Below are 25,709 nucleotides of genomic sequence, written 5' to 3'. Positions count from 1 at the left end.
GCCCCCAAAACTCAGTCCCACCTCTCTTTTTATAATCCCCTCTATGGTTTTGTCTATTCCAGTAGAGTGAATTATCACTTCTATGCAGATGACTCCCAAAGCTAGAGATCACTATCAAGGACGAAACCTGCATCTGCAATTATCTGCTGGATATCCGGTCAGTAACTCAGAGACGTGTCCAAAACTGAATTCCATTACCTCCCTTCCTAAATCTGCCTCTCTTCCTACATCCCTTATTTCTCATGATTGCTACTACAATGCTCCCAGCCAGCCAGGCTGAAAAACTAAGTGTTTTTTAACTATTCCTTCTCCCCAACCCGTCTCCCCATCTCTGCATTACAAGATGGGCCTGGAGAGATTCTGACAACCCTTCCAACTCAGATTCTGTGAAGTCCTATTGATTTTGACTCCACCTTCCTTCAATCTTCTCCCCACTCATGCTGCCACTACCTTTGTTCTTTCTACCTCTGACCTTTCCCTTCCGATCTATCCTTCACAGAGTCGCTCTAAACCTTCTTAAGGTCTAGGTCTGATCATGTGTTTCTTCCTTGTTGAAAAACCTTCAGTAGTTTACTATCAAAATAAAATACTGAATTCTTCATTAAAGGATCATAGATTCATAACTGGAAGTATACCACTAATTCCAGCCTCCTCATACACAAGGCCACACATAATACAGCTCCAAACCTTAACCTCCTACTCATTTAATATTGTTACCTCCACTTGATGATATTTTTCCAGCCAAATTGGCCTACCCATTCTCATTCAGACCTGACCTGCTACCTTCCTTGGTGGCACAGTGGACAGAGTACTAGATTTAGAATCAGGAAGAAGAGTTCAAATCCAGCCTCAGATGCTGACTAGCTATGTGACCCTGGGCAGATCACCAAGGCTTTGCTTCAGTTTCTTCACCTGTAAAATGGGGATAGTAATAGCACTTATCTTCCAAGGCCGTTGTAGAAACCTTAAAGCAATGCATAAATGCTAGTTTCTAGCTACCACTGCTAGGACTGCTTCCCCAGCCCAGTTCTCACTCTCTTCATCGTCACTGATCAATAGCCTTCCCTTCCAGGCTCAGCTCAGGGGCCACCACTTCCATGAAGCCTTTCCTTATCCCTCATCTGAATAGTATCACTCCACCTCATCACACTCTGCTTCACCTTGCACGCAGTGGTGTGTTTTCATCCCGTCGGGAGACTATCGGACGGACGCTGACATTTTCCATCCTTTTATCCCCAGCACAGAGCTTTGTATATGTGGTAGCTATTTTATAAAACATCAACTCGCTCTCTGGGATGGTTGCAGGCAATCCTGCATGACTGTAGGGGAAGAATAAACTAAATAACCTTTTAAGGAAAGTCCCTTTTCCTTGGGACTATGTATTCACATAATGACCAAACAAGAAATGAATAGAAAAAAACTGTATTTCAGTCAATATGAATTTTTACACTCTTATATCTGTCAAAGTCTGTACAAACCAAAGCATTCTGGCATTTCAAAATTTCCATTATTACAAACATACAAAGAAACAATGGTGTTACTAAAAGTCACCTATTCAATTTCATGATAAAACAGCATCATGATTTTAAAAACCAAAATTTCAAATCCAGGGGCCCCCTCCCTCCCTTTTGAAATCTAAGGAAAGTTAGAAAATGTGTGAATTTGCTTCATATTAAATGTGAAGACTTTTAAAAAAGATTTAGTACAAAACTAAACTTGTAATTTTATGGTATCACACTTGATGTAACAATTTCTCAATTTCTAAGGTTTAAAAAACAGTATCACATTTTTTCAACCTTTTCTTTAAAGTCTGAGCAAATGTACCTGAAAAGTATTGTCTGACCTTCTTTATTTAAATGTTCTGATTCAAAAATATACAAAACTAACTGGTACTGCTGGTCCCCCTTGTTTGGAAGGGAACCTAGCATTTCAAATGACAGCAATGTATGGACAATACACATAAGTTTATTTATACTCCTTCTACGTAAGGCAAAGATATCCACTTCCAGATCTGTTTTTTTCCAATTTTGTTAATCTATCTGCGAGATTTCTGAGATGTCAACAGACCTGGAAATAGCTATAATATTAAGCCACCAGTATACTCTATTCTTAACTGTAATACTCTGCTTCTAAAAAATGCAAGGAGGCTGAACTCATACCTATAATCATGGTAGTTTAGACTCATTCATCTCTTCTAACCACCCATACATCACACATGCACGCGCGCGTGCCCGCACACACACACAGACACACACACCCCCACCCACCCCTCCATTGTTCTCACTTCAAATTCTGACCTGGCGTGCACACACACACACACACACACCCCTCCATTGTTCTCACTTCAAATTCTGACCTGGCATCTGATTAGTTCTGTTGGTTGTATCCTGATGGACTAATGAGGCCAAGGTAATGGGTAACCTATAGAGGTTACTTAGCATATTTCATGGCCCTGACTGCAAATCCTAATCCCAGGTGGATTTCTTTCAAATGTATACTGGGGTAACACAAAGGTGGGGCCTATTAAGAGTATGCAAATGGAACTGCAAATCCATACCCACTATGCAACAAACAACACAATTTCCCTACTGAAGACAAGTCATTGAGTCTTCTTGGACAACACTGAGGATGGACTATATCCAAGAAACACATCTTTCCATTTTATTTTATTTCCATCAGAACCTGAGGATGGTCTCTCTCTCTCTCTCTATCTCTCACACACACACACACTCAGCAGTACACACACTCAATGCTTCCTTCTGACTCAAATGGCCCATCCTGAGATGCTCTTCTTATTTGAAGACATGCACTATTTGCAGCTTTTCCCATTCAGGATGTTCCTTGGCAATGACTTGATCTGACAACTGGTGTTGGAAAGGAAAGGGATTTACAAAGCAAATAAATGGCAGTGTGAAAGAATTCAAAATTAATTACATTAAATGATTAGGAAAGTGAGGATGTCCAGTACAACCTGGACAAAACTTTCTGCCATCATCTAAAGAGACAGACTTCTGAAATCCCTGTTCCCTCCTAAAATGTCTCCTCAGATGCCCTTTTCTCAAGGGGTCCTAAAAAAAAAAAAGCACCTAATACCACACTTCTGAATCTGACTGTTTCACTCACCTTAACCATCAACATTATGAAACAACTAGGCATTAAACCAGATGAGATTGACATCCTTTTCTGTAGCCTAAATGGAGATTGGGGTGGTTTTTCCAATAGTTATCACAGCTTTGTCACAGAGAGAACTAGCTGGTCTGAGTATTTCCCTTTCTCAAGAAAAAGGGTTTTCGTTTTTTTTGTTTTTTAAATAAATAAACCTCTGTCTATACATAGTACAAAGTTCATAAAATACCTGGGAAAAAAAAGTATCCCCTGAAGCAGCAATTTTAATGGAGAGTGGAAACCTCCATTGTGTTAAGTCCTGTTAGGGTGGCAGCTTCTGAGTTCAAAAGGTGGCAGTGATAGTATTTACCCAATGCCAAACTATTTCCTTATGGGAACTGCAGGATGCAGGGGTGGGGAAAATAATTCCTTCTGCACAAAACAATGAGCAGTTACCACTATAAAAAACAAAAAGCAGTACAAAAAATAGAGAGATACCATTTAACCCTGACACCCTCCAGCATGCGATCCTAATGCAACACACCAGGTGTTCCCACCCTGCCCACAGCCAGAGTATAAACAGGAGATTCCCAGGGAAGCTGGCAGCTCCTGGCACAGCCATGCCTCCAGGCCAGCCCAAGACTCCACATAGCTGCCGCTCAAGAAGCTCCCAGACCATTTTTCACGGAGAAGTCATTGCTCCCGACTTCTCAGACTTTTTGCCCTTTGACAAAGCTGCTGCTTGCTTCAAAAGCTCTCGGTTTTTGGCCTGGAAATACAGTGCAAGGATGAGGTTTTAACAGGTGGAGACATGTAACCTACATAGAGCTACAAAGGCAGACATGCATGAGGAAGAGTAAGAAGCAGGGGGGAAGGACAGAGAAAGCAGAGGAGGCAAAAAGCCACCAATGAGCATGTGGCCCCTGAAGGGAATGGAATCACCCTTAAACAAGCCTCATGAACATAAGGAACACTGTACCCTGCTGCACAAAGGGTTATATATCCACCAACCATGGAGATTCTTGTGTGGTGAATACTTTATAATCCTGATTATCTGAAATTATATTCAGCTTATATGTGGTCAAAAAAAGTACAAAATTATGAGTATAATTATATTTTTGAATGAATTAAATCTGAAAAGGTTTAAGGATAAAAGAATAAGAGATGCTTATAGATGATATACCAGAACTATGAGAGAAAAGTCGTTTAAGCACTTGATCCTTTAGAACATAGCCAGCTCTCTCTATATTTCCCCACATTAAAAGAAACTGCATCACCTGTAACTGCTCTGTTACTTCTTTGTGGGTTTTCTCCATCTGATTCATCTTGGCTCTCATCTGAGACTCCTGGTACTGCAGATCGGCTTTCAATTCAGTGATCTGAAGGGAGACAGAGCAATCAAAGGGAATTTCTTTGCACTAAGGACCTGGATGACCTCTCAAAACAATCATCTTTAAATCCAGGGATTCCCTCCACCTCAAGGTCTACACTTAAGTCATCTAAAAACCAATGAACTTGTTTTCCTTTTCTTAAAGATCTCTAGATTACATTGGCTCCCTAAGTAATATGTTACTAATATAACAACCATCAGAAAATTTTCTGTTCCATATGGTTAGTATACAAAATCTAATTCATTCTTTACTTTTCTTTAGACCAAATCCAACTTCTACCTTTCCTCATGGAAGTAATTTTCCTACACTGTATTTCAGAACTATTCTATAGAACCTCCTCAGTTGCTCCAAATCCCTCCCAATGAGTGGTACTGAAACAATGGAGGGCATAATTCCCATAATTATGGGAAGAGTACTTTGCTACTACTTGCATTTAAAAGCCTCCTTCTTAGAATAAAATCTTCTATCACTCTTTTAGCTCTTAAATCTTTGATCCTAAGACACCTACATCTTTTTCTTCTGGGCTCAGACATTTCCTATCTTCTATTTCAATAGTATTCTTTTACTCTTTAAATACCTTAATTTATACTTGTCCCTACTGATTTTCAACTTTTTGCCTATTTCTCTGATTTGTGAGTCATTTGAAATTTTATTCCTAACTTCTAGTCTAAATGAGATGCAAGAAGCAGTGTTAGGCCTATGAAAGGCTGATGTTATTGACAAGCTAGTAACCAACAGCCCCAGCAAGTTCAATTTCTAGCTAATAAAGGCAACATAGCTGACCCACCCACTTTCTATTCATCACAAAAAATATATTCTTGGGTTTAAAACAGTAGTGAATATATAGGCATAAAGAAGAATTTTATGAAGTGAGGACCACTCTTTACTACAGCCTTTCAAATTAAGAAGCTGATTCTAAGACTTATATGAAGTGATGCAAAATGTCATGAGCAGAACCAGAGGAACACTGTACATAGTAACAGCAACACTGTGCAATGATCAACTATGGATGACTTTGCTCTTTTCAGCAATACAATGATCCCAGACAGTTGCGAAGGACTCATGATGGAAAATACTATCTACATCCAGAGAAAGAATCGAGGGACTCTGAATGCAGATAGAAGCACAGTATTTTCATTTTTTGTGTGTGCATGGTTTTTTCCTTTTGTTCTGTTTCTTCTTTCACAACTATGACTAATATGGAAATGTTTTACATGATTACACATATATAATCTATATAAAATTGCTTACCGTTTGAGGAAGAGGGGAGGGAAGGGAGAGAAGGAGAAAAATTTGGAACTCAACATTTTGTAAAAAATGAATGCTAAAAATTATACATGTAATTGGAAAAAAATAAAATACTATGAAAAAAAAAAGCTGATTCCTAATAACACAAGAGTGAACTATCACAGAAATGACAGAGCAAAAGAGAGTGCAGAATCCTGCAAGGCTAAGAGAAAAAAAAAACTGGACACCTTCCACACAATACCTATCTAAAGAGCCACTTTCCTATTCTCCAAGGGGTACTATATCATATGTACATATCATACATACACACACACACACACACACACACACACACACACACAGAAATGTCTGAACTACAAATTATACCTTCTTCTCTTTTTCTAAGATCATCTGGTCCTTCTGATGGAGCATCTTCTTAAGTGAGGCCACTTCTTCCTTTAGCTGGGCAATGATGACAAAGTGATCAGTGCCTGGAGAGTCCAGAGCTAAGTCTGGTGAAAAGCTGCTTTTAAAGAAGAGGGAGAGCAAGAGATTAGATGCATTTCCTGACTCCTCTGTTTGTGGTCCCTGAGCCAGGCTCTGGTTAAGGTTATTGAACTACATTTGAACCATTCCAACAACGCACCTGCAATACTGCAGTCTGTTCATTCACATTGAGTGCTCACATAATGTCTCAGTAGCACTACGGAGATTTTATTTGTGTCTGAGCTATTTTAAAGATCTTGTTGACTTAACATATTAAAATGTTATTGTTTTGTTCTGAATGGAATATCAGACTTGTTTCCTGAACAAATTACAATGTGGAAGACTTTGCATTAACTTCTCAGAGTCTCCCTTCAGATGTAATCTCTCTGCACTTTAGAACAGAAAGAGCTATAATTTGGTAGAACTGTTGAACAGCTGCATTCTAACCCAGAGGCAATCCCATCTTAAAGTAATAAATGAAGGGAGACTTGATTAGGAGAGAAACTAGGTTTCCCCAAACAGTTAAGTAATTTAGCATTAAAGAGCTTTAACCATCTGGCTACTGTTTTATTCTCTCAGTAAAGAAACTTCCATGACTGTCAGACACAAGGGAAAGAGGGGAGCAGTGATAAAACCCTAGGACTACATGCTGGTGTTTCCTCCTGGATTCCAGAGTAGGAAAAGAATCTAGAGAATTCTGTTTTGCCAAAATGGTAGTGAACTGTATTTAAATCCTATCCTTGCCACTTACCACCTGTGTGCACCGAACCTCTCTGGGCCTTAGTATAAGATGAAGGGGGCTTAGACTAAATGACCCTATGAATCTAGGCTTCTATCTACCCACTTCTTCCCATCTATAAAATTCCCAAATAAAACTCTAATTTCACTTAATTAGCCTTAAACTGGGATTAGTGAATTTAGTGAAGTAAACTCAGTGACATTAAAGCACATGCTCAAATGCAGGTGGTTTCTACCCATGCAAAAAAAAAAAACACCCAAAACTGGAGACAGGGAGTTAAGATGCAAGAATGAGCAGAAGCAGAATGCCATTCCTTGTTACAATCACATAGTGAGGCAAAAGAAAAAGCCCAATGGGGCCAGGGAGTGGCCCCTGATGCTTGTGGGGGAAGTAGCGGCTGGCACCCACTGGCTAACCTGCAATGCCTCCTCCTAATGAGGCAGAGCTAAGAGAGTGTGGTGTGATGTGGGGTGATACTGGCCCAGCTGCTGGGCCTTGTACCCTTTCTTTTTAGGACAGGAGGCTCTCCCCTCTAAGGAGAGTTTACAAAAATAATCTACAGCTGAAGAAGGTAAAACAAGTAAAAGCGATGAAATAGTTCAAAATTATGTTGGTGAGCTGGGTTAAAGGAACTGTGAGACCCAGGGCTATCCCAGACATCAAGCAAGAGGATGCTGTTTCTGCAGGGAACAGCTTCAAGTTAGAGTATTTCTCCTCTTTGCTGCTAGCAGGACATGCCTGCCAGCTCTTTAAGCCATTCTGATCTTATCATATCTCAATCAATGGCAATTCTGGCAGTGCTAAACCCTGACCATCCTCCTAAATGAACACAGGCAGAGTCAGCACAGAAGCTTTTCAGGAAGGGCCCAAAATATCAAAATGCACATACGTGACATACATAGAAGAGAAACAAGTGGAAGCCTCTAACTATAGTTTAGTCAAGCTCCATAATCCCATAGAAAGGCTGAGGATCAGGGATCTGAAGGTCAGTCCTGATTCCAAAACTGACTATTTAACCCTGAATAAGATACTCAACTTCTCTACAACGATGATAACAGCTAACATCTCTAAGAGCACTTTTAAGGTTTTGCAAAGTGTGTTACACATATTTAATCCATAAAGCTGCTGGCTCTCTGTATAAACAGATCATAAGCCATTCATGGCTTTTCATCCTATTCAAGTATTAATAGCCTCATTTTAGCAGAGGAAATAAGGCACAAAAAAGTGGTCTAATGATTTGCCCTCAAGTGCTAAACCAATCAACAAGCACTTATTAAGCACCTACTCTATGCCAAACACTGTGCCAGGCACGGAACTGAATCCAGGCTTTCTGGTTCCACTAACCCAGATGAATGGAGAGACAGGAGGAAAGCAGAGGAATTAAAAGAAGAGAAAGCTGAACCTCAGCCATGTTTTAGAGGAAAGACTGAAAGTATGTCAAAGAGGCTAGAGGAAGGTGAGGAGGAAAAATAACGGAGACAAATCGAATATTCTTTGAAAGAGTCAGCCCCAAGGCTAGCTACCAAATACTGACAGAATGTTACCTGTTGAGACCATTGTGACTTAAGAAAATTAGATAAGTGGGATTAAAAGCAACTGCTGCATTTGTTTCCTAGAGAAAAGAGTAGGAAGGAAATACGAGGGTTTTTTCCCTCCAAATACGATATTTTTTGATAGAATTTCAACAAAGCAAATCTGCAAAGAGGAGTTAAAGGAGACAGCAAAGGAGGAAATTTTACAGGAAGTTGGAAAAGAAATGAAAGGCTAAGAAATCCTTAGAATGTGAAATTTCTAGTTAATTTAATTAAGGAAATAATGTGGTTTACACAAGGTCAAGCTATTAGATAGGGGGAAATGTAAAGTTTTGGGAGATTTGTGAAAAGAAAGGGACAAGAAACATACAGTGGGAAGTTTCAGAAACTTGCAGAAGACAAATGAATACCAAAAACCAAAGGGATGTAACATAAGGAAAGGGTGGGTGAATTTTTTAAAAGTTAGAACAGCCAAGGAGGGAATGTGTTATCAATGCACTGGAAGTTGTAACAGTTGATTGTTTAGAAATGATAGGGACTAGGACAGTTAGTTATGTACAGCAGAAGAGCTCAATAAATGCACTGACGTGACTGTCACTGTTAAAGAATAGTCAGAAAGACTGTATTTTCAAAAATGAAAAAGAGAAGCAGAAAGAAGTCCAAGGAGACTGAAGAGGACTGGATAAGAAAAACTTATTTTCACTCACATTTAAGCTTTAAAATTTTCTGCTAAAAAGAAAAATTATAGTTAACTGGAAAAGAAATGCATAAAGATTTGTAATACAGAAATCTTAGAATAGAATTGGTGCATTTTTTAAAATGATGTATATTTATATGCTGCCAAAATCTATTTTTAATAAAAACTATGAGAAGGAAACATGTGAATAACGCTTTAGAAGAAAGCTTCTTTGTAAAATCTGGAACAATTGCTACTGATCCCTTAGTTCAGAGCGTATCTATTATTATGCAGGACATTCTGAAATTTTACATTTCTAGGATTAAGTCTCACTGCTCACCAGGCAGGACAGTGTCCCACTAGAGAAAAGCAGACACCCTAAGTAACTGGCTTATAAATTGAATAGCAGTCAAAATGGAAAGGTGTTATTAGTTTAGCTCTAGCTGTGGGGCAGACTTTAAAGTAATGCCAAAATAAAGTAATCCAAGAAACCCAAATAACAAAGAATCAATCACTTTACGGTACACTGGACATTTTTTTTTCAGGTAGTTTAACCTTATCCCAGGGTCACTAATGATCTAACCTAAGAGGCAGATGAGCTTTTTGGAAGGCCCTGGCCTTGGCCTCACTGTCTGGTTTTAACAGCCTTCACTTTAAATCCTGCTGCTGTGGATGCTCTCGCCTTCAAATGTTTCCTTGCAGGCCTGACCAGGCAAGCTGGAGGTGACGGGAAACAACCTGCACTAGCCCAGGGGTCTTTGGGGCTTCTCTAGGACACTGAATCCGACCAGAAAGAAGAAATTCCTTACAGCTTATTCCCCCACTCAATTTGCACATTTAAATTAGGCTTTTTCAACAGTAGATTCAAGAAGTCCAGAATCAACAGGACTGGCTATCAGAAGAGCAGCTATGAGGGATTTGAAATAAGTTGAAATGATGGGTAATGAGCGATAAGTGAATTTAAAAGACCTTCTATCCCACTAAAATCAGTAAAAGCCAGCCCTGGAGAGCCTGCACGATGATCTGCTCCCGATTTCAGGCTACTCTGGAGGGAGATCCTTCAGGGGGACACTTTCCAGAACGGAGATAATTCCAAGGATTTAAGGGAAGAGCATGTCAGGTGATCTCACTTCAGGATGCCAGTGCCTGGAGGAACAGGATAATGGTTGGCACCAAGACTCTGTTGGGAAGCAGCCCACTGCACCAACACGGACGGGGCACTCTGGATATTAGGACAAAGCAGCTCGTAAGAGGAAGGAACGCTGAGAAGGAGAGAGGAAAGCGAGGAATAAAAATATGCATTTATACAAGTTTAAAATTAAATATATAGCTCTATATCTCTATCTCTCATGCTTTCCTTATACAGCTTCTGAACTGGTCACAGAAAGGTCTCACCTTTTATTTCTGAACAGAAGATGACATGGCCTGAACCAGCCTTCATCTTTACAATCTGTTTTCACTCTAACTTGCCTGCTCTGCCCATCAGACTAACCAGACTCACATACTAGGGGGTGCTCCCGGTGTAGTCCACAATGACAAAGTGGCTCACAGTTGTTCTCAGTCTAGAACTATTACTACTACTGTGAAAGGCTATGCCTGATGGACTACAGGATTTAAGGGCTATAGGATCATTAACATTTCTAGAAATTCATTGAGGAGAACAGAACAATAGACAAATATCAACAAATGTAAGCAGTGATACAAGCACTTGTGTCTAGCAGCCAAACATTCTGAAACGTGCCCCTCTTATAGAAACTGCATGTGCATCTCACAAAACACACACACAGACACACACACACAGCTGGCTCACCTGTCTCCATTAGCTGTGATAGCATCAAACTTAGGTTTCTTCTTTGGAATTTCATTCTGAATCGAAGATGTAGACAGTGTTTTTTGGCTTTTAAACAACAAAAAAGGGAATACATTAGAAACAGATAAACAAAATGATGAAGTTTCATTTCCAAATGTGACTATCACAAAAGGCCCAGATTGTAGCTATGTAACATGCTAACTCATTTTCATATTATTTAAGGGAATCATGCAAACAAATTGCTTTTCAGTTACACATCTTGGTTCTGGCTGAACAGATAAAACAGCTGCTTACACTGACATGGTTCTTTACAGTTTAAAATAACAATAACCCACATTCCTACTTTAGCTCGAACAAAGCATTTTCCCCCAAATGACCTGGGAAGTAGGTAGTGAAGATATTGTTAACCTCATTTTGCAGATGAGGAAAAAGACTGAGAAGGGTCAAATGACTTGGCCAGAGTCATCCTGACCAGTAAAAAGCAGAGCCAGAACCCAGCCCTGGCTCTTCAGTTTCCAAGGCCTGTGCTTTGTACACCATATCATGTTGCCCCTCACAACCTCAACATTAAGGTTCTGGGTCACATTAGTGGCCTTGAAACCCAGGTCAATAAAGACTTGGCCTTACTTAATTTGCTAGGCCCGGAGTCTCTCTTTCTCCCCGACTCAGAAAACACAGGAGGCCCATTGCTGCTCTAGAGACCTATGTGGGGGGTCGGGTCACCCTTATTCTGTTTCTGAAATCACCAAAAGCTGAAATACGGCTCAAACCTATCTCTGGCCTCCACTTAGTTAAATAATATACATATATTAAGACAACCAAAGTTGCCATAGTTTAAAGAAGCCAGCTTTGGACCAACTCTAGACGTGGCAGGAGAAGTGAAGTCCAACCCTATTTCTAGCTCTACATTTTATCCCTGGAAATTAAAAGCTAGCTAGAGGATAGTCTCACCTAATGCTAAAGCAGGGCATAAAGCAGGTTAAATATCCCCCATCCTCAATTATTGCTCTGATGTCCCCCATGCCCTTACTACAGCTAACTTCACCAAGTTTTAATTTCACTTTATTAGACTGCTTTAGATGCCATGTAATGATGCGGAATAGTGAAAAGAAGACTGGAGATGCTGTAAAGGATCTAGGTGAGTTCCAATCCCAGCTTTGCCACCGACTGCATGACCCTGGATAAGCCATCATATACTTCTCTTAGTCTCTTTCTTTGTTAATCAAATGCTCTTATTTGTTATCTGAAGACCTGGCCTAATGGAACGCCTTAACCAGCACTCCCCATAATGTGCTGGATATTCTAAAAAAGGAGTCTGTGATCACAGTCACAACAGCACCTCTTTCTGATTGGTCCTTCAAATGAAAAGGTCTGGAATGTGATTCAGACATTTGCCCAAGTGAAGAGTAAAACAAAGCTCTTTTGCCTCAGAAGACAAAACAAAAATAACAAAGTTTCCCCCATAAAGAGTGGTTAACTTTGGCTGCAACCTGGAGATAACCCTATTCATTCCATAGTCATGTAAACTTCATAAAAATTTCCTTAAAGGAGCATACAAAGCATACCACTAAAACCTGACATCTTGTGGAACGTACTCTTGTTCCTCTGAAATGTATTGCTTACATTAGGTAATCTTATAAATGAGCTTCTTCTATGAGAAAATACCAAGGTAAAAATACAAAGCATTATGGGAAATAGCAACCCTCCATCTAAGGTGATAAGCATCCAGCTGGTGAGGGGGCAGGGCGCCTTACCTGTTAAAATGGCTCCCGGCACTCAGCCGGCTATACTGTTCCTTCTCTTGGTGGCCTGCTCGGGATGAGCTGCTCAGGTGCTTCCGCTGCTCTCTGGTTTTCTGTAGGACTCGCTTGTATGACAACGTACACAGCCAGCACAGCAACTTCCCATCCACCTGAAAGACCAAAACAAGTTAAAATGGAGATGCTGATGTCTCTCTTCCTCCTCCACTCAGAAAACACAGACTGGTATAGAAATTTTCCAAAAGAGAAGACCCTAGGGGGTGGGGGCTGGGGAGCGGAGAAAAGCATGACCGAAGCAATCATCGCCTTCCAAACGGAGTGGTCATCACGGAGAAACAGGACGAGAGTGATCCAGCTTAGCCCTGGAAGTCCAACAGAACAAGGAGCAACAGGTCTAAGTTGTGAAGAGGCAAACCCCTCCTGATTTAAGGAAAAGCTTCTTAATATTCTGAGCTATCAAAATATTGGATGGGTGGCCTTAACAGGGAATGAATTTCCTACCCCAGGGGTCTTCTAGCCAAGGCTGCACAATCATGAAACATGATGTAGAGGGATTCTTTTTCAAGTACAGCTTAAGATGAGATCAAGAGGTCCATGGATAGATTTTAAGGAGGGTCCATAAACTTGGAAAGAAAAAAAATCTTTATTTTCACTAATCTTCGGTTTCCTTTGTAATCATATGTATTTTATCTCGCTCATTTAAAAACATTATTCTGAGAATGGGTCTATAGGTTTCATCAGATTGCCAAAGAGGATCAGTGACACAAAACAGGGTAAGAAGCCTAGATTGGATGGTTTCTGGGGTCCCTTTAACATTCTGTGACAAAAATGTCTCTGCGGAGCTAAGAAAGAAGTTAGAGAAGGGAGCAGGGAGGGGGAAAGAGGAAGGGGTGAAATACAGTGGTAAATTGAGTAAATTTCCAAAATGAAAAATATCCCCTGAGTAAAGTATAACAGAAAGGAATCCTCCCATATTAAAATATCTAATGCCTTTCCTCCCTACATGAGGCAGAAAAGGAGGTATGATCATAAAAAATGTTTTACCTTCAGAATAGCATCAAATAAATGATGCTCAACAAAGTCTTAAAAAATATGGACCCCAAATGCAGCATGAGCGTAGGAAACACATTCAGTTAGGCTTGTGCCAAAATGAAAACCCAAGAGCAACTCTGATGGAGCTTTTCATTATATATGTCTAATCTAGATCTCATGAAGGACTTTTCTTAAGCTTTATCAAAAAACCTATATGACCCAGCAGAGAGAGGCGAGACCAGGCCAGAAGTCATGATGCTAGGGGTTCAATTCTTGAACTCTGCCACTTACTAGCTACATCACTGAAGGTGAGCACTTTACCTTTTCTCAACTCAGTATTCCCATCTGTAAAATGGAAATATCATCTGCCCTATTTCACAGGCTTATGAAAACCAAGTGAGATAATAAAGGTGAAAGGGCTTTGCACACAAATTATATATAAAAACATTAATAGCTAATATTTACATGGTATTTTAAGCTATCACTGGTATTTTCCTGTCAGTCCATTCAGTATGCCTATTGTGTATTCTATTTTTGGCAAAGGAAAAAAGATCTGATTTCTCAAAATGTTAGCCTAAAGGTATGATTAAAAAAAATAAGGCTTTCTCTGGGAAACTTAACCTAGTAGCACAATGTAATTCAATAAACATACAGCGAACTGATGCAGAGGAAAGCAAGCAGATCCAGGAAAACAATATACACAACAACAATGTAAATGAAAAGAACAAAGAAACTGAACACCACATAATTACAATGACCAAGGCTGGCCATCAGAAGAACAGAGAATATGTTCTGTGCACAGATGGAGGAAACTGTGAATGTGGAGTATTTTGTGAATGGTCAGATAGAGCTGATGTGTTAATTTGATTTTGAACTGCCTTTTCCCTCTTTCTTTTCTAATCTTTGTTACAAGAGATTCCTCTCTGTGTAAGGGAGGGAAAGAGATATATTTGGAAGTGAAGATGTAAAAAAAAGATGTCAATAAAAAGTGGATGAAAACTACTTTAAATCTAGGTACAATGTTAAACACTAGTGGGAAGGGGAGAGGACAGAATTATTAAAGTGCAATACTTTAGAGACGCATATTTTCATTGGCGTGGTCACCCCTTCCACCCACACCTTTGTCAGCTGCTGTAACCAAAAATACTCATTGCTTAGGGGCCAATAGTGGTGAGTTTCCCTGTCCTTCATGAAGCTGATCCCTGGGTAAGAGACAAGCATTCAGCCTTAGCGCCTCACTCTGAGATTTCCCTGCTTAGTAGGCCTTGTCAGAATTTGTGCTGATGTGCCCTGGAGGAGCCTTCAAGAACCACTGTCACATCCATGTCCTTGTGAGGCAGCAGAATAGGCTCTACTATAGGATTAGTGGAGAAACAAATAAGACATTTCAGTCTGTCCTCATGGAAATTTCTGCATTCATGGAATTTATAATCCAAAATCCACTGAAAGAATGAAATATTTTAAAAAAATGGATCTTCCCCATCAACTCATTTAAAAAGAGGGCCTACTCTCCACTAAAGTCGTAACTAGTAATTATGCAATTACCCATCAAGAAAAAACTAACTGGGTAGATGATCTATGAATGAATTTGAAAAAACCATGTCATCAAATTTAACTTTGGTTGCAAAAAGTTAGCAAAAATGTTAAATAATATATCCTATTAAACTTAATAATTCTGAATAATAATTACTATTCCTGACTTGTTTTCTTTAACAAAAGCATGTGGCGGGGAAAAAGACTCACCTTTTTTCTGTCATCCTTCCTGTCAAAGGCACACTGTTGTTTACACTGTTCACAAGAGTATGGTGGTCCATACTTCTTCTCTGAGTTTGTACAGCGCTGACATTTATTGCCAATAAATGCTGCAATGATGTTGCAATACTGACAAGGCTTGGGCTTAAAGAGAAGAGAGGAGGGTTAGATAAAAGCTTAGTACAACAGCTACAATAGTAATAAAAATGTGTTGCTTTTTGCACAGGAATGGTGGATTTTTTAGCTTGTCCTGCCCTCTCCCACTTCTACGCCATTTTGTATGCTCCCACCAATGTTGGCCCATTCTCCACCTAATGAAGTCCTTCTCTTCTTTCAAGCCCTGTTCATTTATCACCTCTTCCATATCTTGATCCTTTATCTACAAGCGATCCCTCAGTTTCTTGAATTTCTCGGTCTACTCTGATGTCTCCTACACATGTAATCATTTTCTAATGTTCCTCTGACTTACTGTCTTACTTCCCTACTAGACTATAAGTGTCTGAAAAGCACAGTTATTTTTCATCTTTATATCTCCAACACCAGCATGTAACAAGCACTTAGTAAGATGTTTGTTCAAATGAAAAAAATATGTCCCCTTTTCTGTGCAATGTACTTCAAAGTGCTAACAAAAAAATCAACAGAACTAGTCCTTTGTAGAAAGCAACAAATTCTTTCAAATTTCAGAAAAAAAACATATTTTGCTTTATGGTGCCCCAATATCTTGTGTGTTTAGCTGAAAACTGAACTAAAATGATCATTCATGAGAGTAAATAAATACTATCCAAAGCAATTGATTCACCTGGTTCCCACTCTTCAAAGAGCTGCCCTGGACAGGCTTTTAAGGCTTAAGGCTTGAGGCATGCAAATTTTAAAGTAGCTCACAGACGAATAGAGAAGCATGCAAAGACTTCTAAGAACTCGGGCAAAAAGAGGTCAAGCAAATTCAGGAAAAACAGATACTGTACCCGATGACTAAAACAATATAAACAGAAAGAGCAAAAACAACACAAACCATACAAATGTTGCATGATTACAAGGAGTACATGTGGCCCTGAAGAAGAGCTGAGGAAATGCACCTCCCCTCCCGCCTTCCTTGGCAAAGGCCACTGACGTGGGCAGCGGAACACAGCAATCCCTGGCCAACTCAGGTGACAGACTGGCCAGCCTGCTGGGATTGACCTCCTCCCCCTCTTTCTTTTCTATTCCTTGTTACAAGTGAAGGCCCTCCTCAGGGAAGTATCTATTTGGAAATGAAGGTGATGGAAAAACAGAAGATATCACTAGAGCTTTTTTCAAAAAGTAACTCTTGAGGGAAGTCTACTTACTGTTCCATACAACTTTACATTCTGAGCGCATTTCTTGCATATCGTATTGGTCTTACTGTTAAGGGAAAAACACATAAAGGTCTTCATAAAGAAAAATTGTTTTACCTAGAAAAACGATCAATCCCTAAAGACTGGGAAATTGCCTTTCAAAGAGCATTTGAGTGTTAATATTCATGTCAACTGAAATATTACTGTCTGTTCAGTAATTCTGTCAATACTCTGCTACCTACAGAGCACAGGGCTGTGAAAATAAATCATCTAATAAAATTACTTCAGGTGGAGACTACCCTTTCATTTCTGGCAACTAGGGGTGATTTTTTTTTTGGCAGGGTTGGGGGGGGAGGATGTCAATGAAGAATTTGGCATATATGGAGACCAAATTATTTAGTAGTTGCTAGTATTCCCAATACCAAACAGTATAACTGGTAACTTCTGTTACAGACTGGGTCAGCAAAAATATGAAATCAGAACTGGAAGGGCTAAATACTAGTGAATTATTTGTAGGAAAAAAATTCTCAATAAACAACAAAGAATTTTGAGATTTGAAATTAAAATACATTAGGAGAAGTATGTGGAACAAATTTAGGAGGCTTTACTTAATGCTGTTCATATTTTCCTTCATAAGCAAAGGCATAAGAAAATCGCAAACGTGGAAGAAAATTGTTGAAGCTATGATTTTAATATTTGTCTACAGCTTGTTCAATAGTTCATTTTCCGTAAAATCTAAGCTCATGAAAAAAGTAAGTGTTCCCTCATTCCCTTTTTGAAATTCTAAGGGCCATAATACAAACCAAATGTGCCTATGAACTAATGATCCAGGTTTGCAAAAATGATCAGATCCCCTCCTAGGCCCACTGACTTCAGGGAAGTTTCTGCCCAATGTTGCATTCAGCTGGAAACAATATGCAGAACAATACCATGGCTCTAAGAGAATATAAAAATATTAACACCCCAATATATTCTAAAATGTTATGACTAAATATTTTCCTGGGCTAACTGTAAAAGAAATACCATAGAGCATTAGTGTGATCTCTGAAAGAAAGGAAGAAAGAAAAGGAAACCTAAACAAGACTGAAAAAATTACTTGTCTAAAATATTTTCCAAAATATTTTCCAGAGCAATTATTATCTATTTCTGAAGTATAAGAACTCAAATGAGGGTCTTGCCCTGCTATTCTGCCAATACCTCCTCATTGGTATGTTGCTCTGAGGTTTACAAGTTTTGCTAATAATATCTGTACTGGGTAGGTAGTGGAAACATTTGATTATCCTCATTTTACAGATAAGGAAACAAGCTCAGAGAACTGAAGAGACCCAAGGTCACAAATTTATTAAGTGTTGGAGGCCCAACCTGAGGCCTGACTCTTGAGGTACTCTGATATAAAAGATAGCTCTTGCTGGCAGATATGAATCTGTTCATTCAAACAGCTTTTCAATTACACATAAGCCTATCACTCAAACTCTTTATTCCCATTATATTCAAAATTATAAGTTTGCACATGTTAACACTCAGAAAACAAGAAAGAAAAAAGGAACCTTTGCTAAGTGTGACAAGAACCCTGACCCAAAGGCTGAATGCTGAGGTTCTGCATGAATTAGTGAATGGGCCTCACCGAGGAGGCTGATCTGCATGGGAAGGCCCAGAGGTGTGCTCATAATGACAGGCTCTTTGTTGACTCTAGTTAGTTGTCAGGTAATATTCATTTCTTAATGATGTGATACAAAAGCGAAGTAGGAATACAAGTTTTACATATAGTCAGAGATAATAAATGGTACTTAGAACAAGACTACCATATTGCCCAAAGTACCTCAGTTTCCTCTTTGTAATACAGAGATACAAGGAGAAGGGGCTCAAGTGAACAGTATTTTTAAAAAGATGAGTTACAATAATGAAATAGTCAGGGGCTAAAACAATAAGCATGAGTAAGGAATTAAGCATTTTTTTAAAAGAGTACAATGGTTTCTTGTAGGAGGAAATATGTTTATAAAAAAGACAAGAGAAGAACCACTATCAATGGAAACTTTACCTTTCCTGCTGGAATTCAGTCCGACAGTAGGTACATTTAACCATAGGATGTGCAATACGACACTCCTGTAATGAAATGCAATTGTTAAAGTTGGGTGTTAAAAACACTTATTAACAAAAACCTCAAATGGAGACCATACAGCATGCTGGAAAGAACCCTAGAAATAATTTGTGTAACTTTGGCAAGTCATTTACTCCACCTCAGTCTAAACACCTGCAAAATGAGGAGGATGACCTCTGAGAGCCCTTTCCACCCCTGAAAGACCATAGTGGATAGAGAGGAAAAAGCACAGGATTTGGAGCCAGGGAACCTAGGTTTAAATGCTGGCTCTAATGCTTGCTACACACATGTACTTGGGGCAGTTCCTCACCTCTCTGGACATCAGTTTCTCAGTAAACAAGCATTTATTAGGCACCTACTATGTGCTAGGAACTGTGCTAAGCACTGGGGATACAAGGAAAGGCAAAAATTATCTATCTATCTATCTACACACATACATACATACATACATATATATATACACACAGGGGAAAATGGAAAGTGATCTCAGAAGGGGAACCAGGAAAGGCATCCTGCAGTAAGTGGGGTTTGAGCTCAGCTTTGAAGAAATGAAGAAGGAAAAGGTGAGGAAGGAGAGCATTTCAGGAACGGGGGACATTCCCCAGGGAGCCTGGAATTAGGAGAATTTTGTGTTGTGTGTAAGGAACAGCAAGTAAGTCAGTGTAACTGGATAGAAGAGTAAGTGGAAGGGAGAAGTGTAAAAAGAATATAAAGGTAGGAAGAAGCCAGATTATGAAGGGTTTTAAATGCCAGAGGATTTTATAATTGATCCTGGAGGATCCTGGGTTTGGGGGTGACATGGTCAGATCATCTGCAAAATGAGAAAGCTGGATTAGGTAATCTCTAAGTATAATAATGCAAAATGCATACATATATCTATTTTTTGGAGCCCAAATAGATATTATGAGACCACAAAAGCCACTCAAGTTCAAAATTCTCCAGACAGCTAATAAAGAGTGGCAGAAGAAAGAGCCCTACTCTCATCAGTAATATGTAAAAACTCACTGCCAAAATAGGAAAGATAGATTATTGTTTACTTTAGAAGACTTCATGTGTCATGCTCCAGAAATAGTCACCAAGATACCTGCTGACCAGGTGACTTAGTATGATGTCACTTCTCTACACCCAATTCAACTGAAAATTTGGGACAATGCTACTTGGTGGGAAATCAGACATCTTGGCATAAAAGTGAAGCAAGTCTAAAATATTACCAGCAACTGATCAAAGTCGTTGGATCAGCAAGTTAGAAGGGAAAGGAACCTTAGATATGCTCTTCTCTTATCTCCTCATTTTAGAGATGTGGAAATTAAGACCCAAAGAGATGAAGCAATTGACCAAGCACTACAGGATTTAGAGCTGGAAGGGACCTTATAGATTATGTAGGCCAGGCCAGTCCCCTCATTTAACAGTTAAGGCCCTTAGAGGTTACTAATTTGCCAAACTCACCAAGGTATTAAGTAGTAAAGGTCAAATTCAAATCTAATTCCTCTGCTCCCAAATCCAGTATTTTTTCCCACTATACCACTTGTGCCAAAAACCAGCAGTGAAATGCGACAGAATGCTAATTTTGAGGCTAAAAATCTTTTGACCTCTTCCACTTGTCTTCCTTTACGGCCAAAAACCTATCCACTGTTGCCTCTAGGATGAGTGGGGCAGCGATGCCTCTTTGAATTCCTATTCACAACGGCATCAATAATGATAAGAAGCTGATACTGACAGAAGCTCTTTACAAGGCACTTTACAAAGCACTTTCTTTATTCACCTGCTGAGGCGAGGCAAAAGCTATTTTTATTCCTGAATTATAAAAAGAGAAAGCAGAGGCTCAGGGTCCCGCAGCTTGGAAGGATCTGCTTCACTCCAAGTCCTTCTCTCACTGAAGCTCTCCTTAGGCATCGCCCAGCTCCTCCCAGAAGACCACCAACCCCTTCCCGTCGGAAAAAGGGAGATTCCTGCCCCTCCCTTAGGAGCCAGCGGGGTGAGGGACGAGCGCGCTGAACTTGCAATCAGGAAGACCCGGGCTCGCATCCAGTCACTTCCTAGCTGGGGAAGACAAGTCCCTCCATCTCTCTGGGCCTCAGTTTCCCCAAGAGTACAATGAGGGAGTTGGCCTCCATCTCTTCCAGCTCTATCCACGCGGACGATCCCGGGACTCCAGCAGCGGGCCCCCGGCGAAGTGATGGAGGTGGGCGGGTGCCCTGTTCCCCAGGCTCGGGCCGTGGAACCAGCCCCAGGCCGTTGCTAAGCACCGAAGGAAGCCGCGCGCGGGCGGGCCTTCAGGGGCCTCCAGGCGGCCCCGCGGGGGCGCGGCCGGGCGGAAGCCGGGCCGGGGTGTCCACACCCTTTGTTTCCGCCCCCTGACCCCGCTCCCCCTGGCGCGGGGCGCGAGCTGGCAGAACCAGCGGCCCCCAGCCGCCACCCCCGGCGCGGCCTGCCAACGGCCACCGCCCCCTCGCGGCCGCCCAGCCCCGCCCCGCCCCGGCCCGGACGTCCCGCCGCCCGCCCCGCTCACCTTGCACAGCTGCTGCCCCTGGGACAGCGCCTCGAAGGGGAAGCGCTGGTGGCATTTGGTGCAGGCGTAGAGCGCCGCCATGTCCCTCTCCAGGCCTCAGTCCCTGGCTGCGCTCCGAGCTCGCCCCGCCTCGGGCTTCGCTTCTCCCCCTGACAGATTCAACCCCAACCTGTAGCCACCAGAGGCGGTGGCAGCACCAGCGGGGAGGGGCGGGGCGGGCGCTGTGGCCCTTCACGCCCACTCATTGGCCGGACCCGACGTCCATCCCAAGAGGAGAGGCGGAGTCCGGAGGCTTGGGACGTTCCGATTGGGTAGACCGGACAGACGCCATAGGTGACGCAACGAAACCGCGGTTATGTAAAAGCCAGGGTCACGCGGGAGGGCGGTCGAGAGAGGTGGGGCCCGTAGTGGAAGGTTTCGCTCTGCCCCTGCGAGCTTTAGGCGTCTGGGCTGCACCTACAGCTTTTTCACTGCCTTCTTTTCTGCCCGCCCACTCCCCGCAGTTGCCACCCACCCCTGGGGGATAGGGATGGAGAAAAAAGCAACAACAACAACAACAACAAAAAAAACCCGCAAGTCTCGCGAGACGCTTCTGCCCTGGATCCCAGGGAAGTTGAACCTCCTCCAAGGAAAGGGGCGGGGCTTGACGAGAGGAGGGAAGATGGTCATGAAGGGGCGGGACCTGGGAAGGAGAGGGGAGGGGTGGAGGTCTAGGCGGCAGGTAACTAGGGGGCGGGGCGACTGCATGAGGCTGGACCAGGGCAGCGAGAAGGGTCGGAAGGTACGGATGGGGCGGAGACAGAGTCCAAGCAGGGGAGAGGAGGAGCAGCAGCATCCTTGCAAGAGAGTCTGTGGCCGGGAGTCATGATGTACATCTGGCCACTGGACCCAGATGGCTCTGGAGGAGAGACTGTGGCTGGTGACTTTGCACAGCCCTCCCTCACTTAAACCCAGTTCACTTGTACATCATGGCATCATCTTCCTGATGTCATGGTCCTCTTTGAGAAGGAAGGACAAATAACCACTGGGAGTAGGACTAGGAGCTGCCCACTGGGGGACCCAACTGAACTGGCCAGTTGGGAAGCACGGCTTGCTCGCTCTCCTTCCTTCCTTCTTTCTTTTTTTCTTTCTTTCATTCCTTCTTTCTTCTCTTTCCTTCCTCTCTTCCTTCCTTCCTTTCTTTCTTTCTTCCTTTTCTTCCGTTCCCCAAAGGGATGTAAATTCTGATTACTAAAACCTCAAAGATGTCTTCCAAGTTTTGTGAACTAGATTTGTTTTTCTTAAGTACCATGCCTTAAACTCAAATCAGCTTGGCTCTCATTAATTGGCCAGCAGTAGGTCCTAGGCCAAGCCCCACTTAGTCATTTTGGGGGCTCTGGTTGGCTCAGAGTGAATGTAAATAGCAATAATTTCTGTTTTGGCCAGAAACCCTGAGGATCTTCCCCTCTCCGTTGTTGGGTATTTGGTTTTTTTTTTTTTCTGAGTTGGTAAAAAAGGCCATTCTCTGTCTCATTTCTTACCTAGCCTTTGATCACTGAATGAGCATTGCTTCAGTCAGACTGAGACCTGTTAAAGACCTTAGCTAAAAAAGGCCAAAGTCTCCCACTGCATCCAGGGCCATCTCCAGTTATCCTGATCTGTGTCTCGCCACTGGACCCAGAGGAGTCTCCAGAGGAGAAAGTGAGGCTGGTGACTTTTCACAGCCCTCCTTCACTTAAATCCAATTCACTTGCAAGTCATGGCATCACCTCCCTAATGTTGTGGTCTTCTTCAAGAATGAAGGACAAACAACAACAGTAATCTGAAGACAGGTGGCAGGTGGCTCCAGGTTTGAAATTTGTGGGGGATTTGAAGAGAGGTAAACCCCCAATCAAGTGAGACTGGAAAGGAAGTGGATGAAGATGGTCCCATATTTCTCTACCCCTTGTGAGGTCAAGGCTTCCCCTTCACAGAGAAAGGTTCTGAGAGGGAGACACCCCACCCCACTGGGAAGAAGAGGAATCATGTATGGAGATCATCTTAGAGGAGTCCTCCCATCAAGGAAATGAACTCTTAAGAGTGATCTCATTCCATCCCAAATCCTCCAACAGATTGCCCCTTCTTTCATTCCCTGGCTAGCACTTGTTTTCAATCTCTCCCTGTCTATTGACTCATTCTCTCCTGCCTATAAACATGCCCATATGTCTCCTTCATTCTCAAAAAAAATCCTCACTTGATCCCTACTATCATCTTATTACTCTTCTGCCCTTTGTAGCTAAACCTCAGTGAGTGCCTCACCTTTCTCCCCTCTCACTCTCTTCTTGACCCCTTACCATCTGGCTTCTGATCTCATTGTTCCACTGAAACTGCTCTCTCCACAGTTACCAATGGTCTCTTTTTTTGCTACATCCATCCCCGTACTCCTTGACCTCTCTGCAGCCTCTCACACTGCTGATCACCCTCTCCTCCCTGACAGTCTCTTCTCTCTAGGTTTTTGGGACACCACTGTCTTCTGGTTTTCCTCCTACCTCCATGACTGCTCCTTCTCTGTCTCCTTTGCTGGATCCTCCTCCAGATCATGCCCTCTAACCATAGGTGTTCCTCAGGACTCTGTCCTGGACCCTTGTCTCTTCTCCTATACTTCTTCACTTGCTGATCTCATCAGCTCCCATGGATTTAATTACACCTTTATATTGATTCTCAAATCTGCCTTTCCTCTTCTAATCTCTCTGCTGACCTCCGATCCGACATCTCCAGCTGCCTTTTCAGACATCTCCATAGATGTCCAGTAGATATCTGAAACTAAGTATGTCCAAAACAGAGCTCATTATCTTCCTTCCTAAACCCCTCTCCTGACCCCCACCTTCCCTATTAAAATACAGAGCAACACTACCCTCCCAGTCGCTTAGGTTAGAAACCTGAGTCATCCTGGACTCCTCACTGTCTCTCACCCCTCATATCCAAGCTGCTGCCAAGGCTTGCTGATTTCATCTTTGCTACATTTCTTGAATATATTCCCTTCTCTCCGGACACTGCCACCACTTTAGTGCAGGCCCTTATCACCTCATGCCTCGATTACTACGTTAGGCTGTTTGTGGGTCTGCCTGCCTCAAGTTTCTCCCCACTGCAGCCTAGTTTCCATTCAGCCACTAAAGTAATTTTCCTAAAACACAACTCTGACCGTGTCACCCTCCTCCCCCAGTAAACTCCAGTGCCTCCATATTGCCTCCAGGGGCAAATACAAAATGCTCTGTTTGCCATTCAAAGCCCTTCATAACCTAGGCTCCTACCTTTCCAGTCTTCTTACACCTTACTCCCCAACGCCTACTCTTTGATACAGTGACACTGGCCTCCTGGCTGTTCATGAACAAGACTTTGTCTCACTGCTCCAGGCTGTCTTTCATGCCTGGAACACTCTCTCTCCTCCACTCCGACTACTGACCTCCCTGGCTTCCTTTTAAGATCCAACTAAAATCCCCTCTGCTAGTTCCCTTCCTTCTGTTAATTATTTCCTATTTATCCTGTATATAGCTTGGTGTGTGTGTGTTTGTGCATGCTCTCATGCTCAAGCTGTTAATATGTCAGCAAGAAAAATGTTAAGGAGCATAGATTCCTGAGGAACTCCACCAAAGACCTTCCAAGTTGATGTCAGATCAGTGATGACTGCTCTGGGTCTGGTGAATAAACCAGTTTTGAATCCACCTAATTGTACAAATGTCTAAGCCCCATCTCTCCACTTTGTCCACAAGAATGGTATGAGGGACTTTGGCAAGTGCCTTACTAAAAGCTAAGTAAATATCTTCTGTAGAATTCCCATAATCTGGATGAGTTAGCTGGGTCCCCTTTCAGGCAGCTAGATCTACTCACAGGTTGTGTTTGTCCTTTGTTTTCGAAGAGGACCGTGACATGAAGGAAATGATAACATGACTTGCAGTTGACTGAGTGAGTAAGGGCTGTGCATGGTCACTTTGATCAATAATACATATATTATATTTGCTTTGATTAATTTTCTGTTATGCTGTTGTAAATCTTTCTATTTCCCCTCCCCTTCCTGTGTTGTGTACTTTTGTTCCTCCCTGTCATGCATATCTACTCTAAAAGAAGCAAAGTCACATACAAAAGAACTATTGAACTGCAGGTTAGGAGACCCGGCTCCAAGTCTGACTATTTGTACATCGTTGGGTGACTCACTTAGAACACTTAGAACTAAACTCAAGTTTCCTCACATGTGAGATGAAAAGAATGCATTCATCTCTCAGAACCTTTCCAGCTTGAACATCCTACCATCTTGTTGCTCCAC

At 41.8% G+C, this 25,709-nt stretch overlaps 1 protein-coding gene across 3 annotated transcripts; it reads right to left on the bottom strand.

Moving 5' to 3' along the window:
* Window positions 1-1,406: 1,406 nt before the first annotated feature.
* Window positions 1,407-21,653, bottom strand: FAM76A (family with sequence similarity 76 member A). Of its 3 annotated transcripts, XM_036746697.1 has the most exons (10): window positions 21,431-21,653; window positions 18,862-18,926; window positions 16,836-16,890; window positions 15,502-15,654; window positions 12,721-12,878; window positions 10,967-11,053; window positions 10,287-10,418; window positions 6,111-6,246; window positions 4,383-4,484; window positions 1,407-3,874 (listed from the first exon to the last, which is right to left on the bottom strand). In XM_036746697.1, the coding sequence occupies exons 1-10, from the start codon at window positions 21,509-21,511 to the stop codon at window positions 3,788-3,790; spliced, it is 1,056 nt and encodes a 351-aa protein (XP_036602592.1). In that variant the 5' UTR covers window positions 21,512-21,653; the 3' UTR covers window positions 1,407-3,787. The 3 variants fall into 3 exon arrangements, with proteins under 3 accessions (XP_036602592.1, XP_036602594.1, XP_036602593.1); XM_036746699.1 differs by lacking the exon at window positions 10,287-10,418 and having other exon boundaries at window positions 21,431-21,603; XM_036746698.1 differs by lacking the exon at window positions 10,287-10,418 and having other exon boundaries at window positions 6,111-6,249; window positions 21,431-21,587.
* Between the last annotated feature and the right edge of the window lie 4,056 nt (window positions 21,654-25,709).

The sequence above is a fragment of the Trichosurus vulpecula genome, chromosome 2, assembly GCF_011100635.1.
Source record: "Trichosurus vulpecula isolate mTriVul1 chromosome 2, mTriVul1.pri, whole genome shotgun sequence".
Lineage (NCBI taxonomy): Eukaryota > Metazoa > Chordata > Mammalia > Diprotodontia > Phalangeridae > Trichosurus > Trichosurus vulpecula.
Note: the sequence above shows the minus strand (reverse complement) of the source record. Positions and strands in the feature narration are given on the sequence as shown.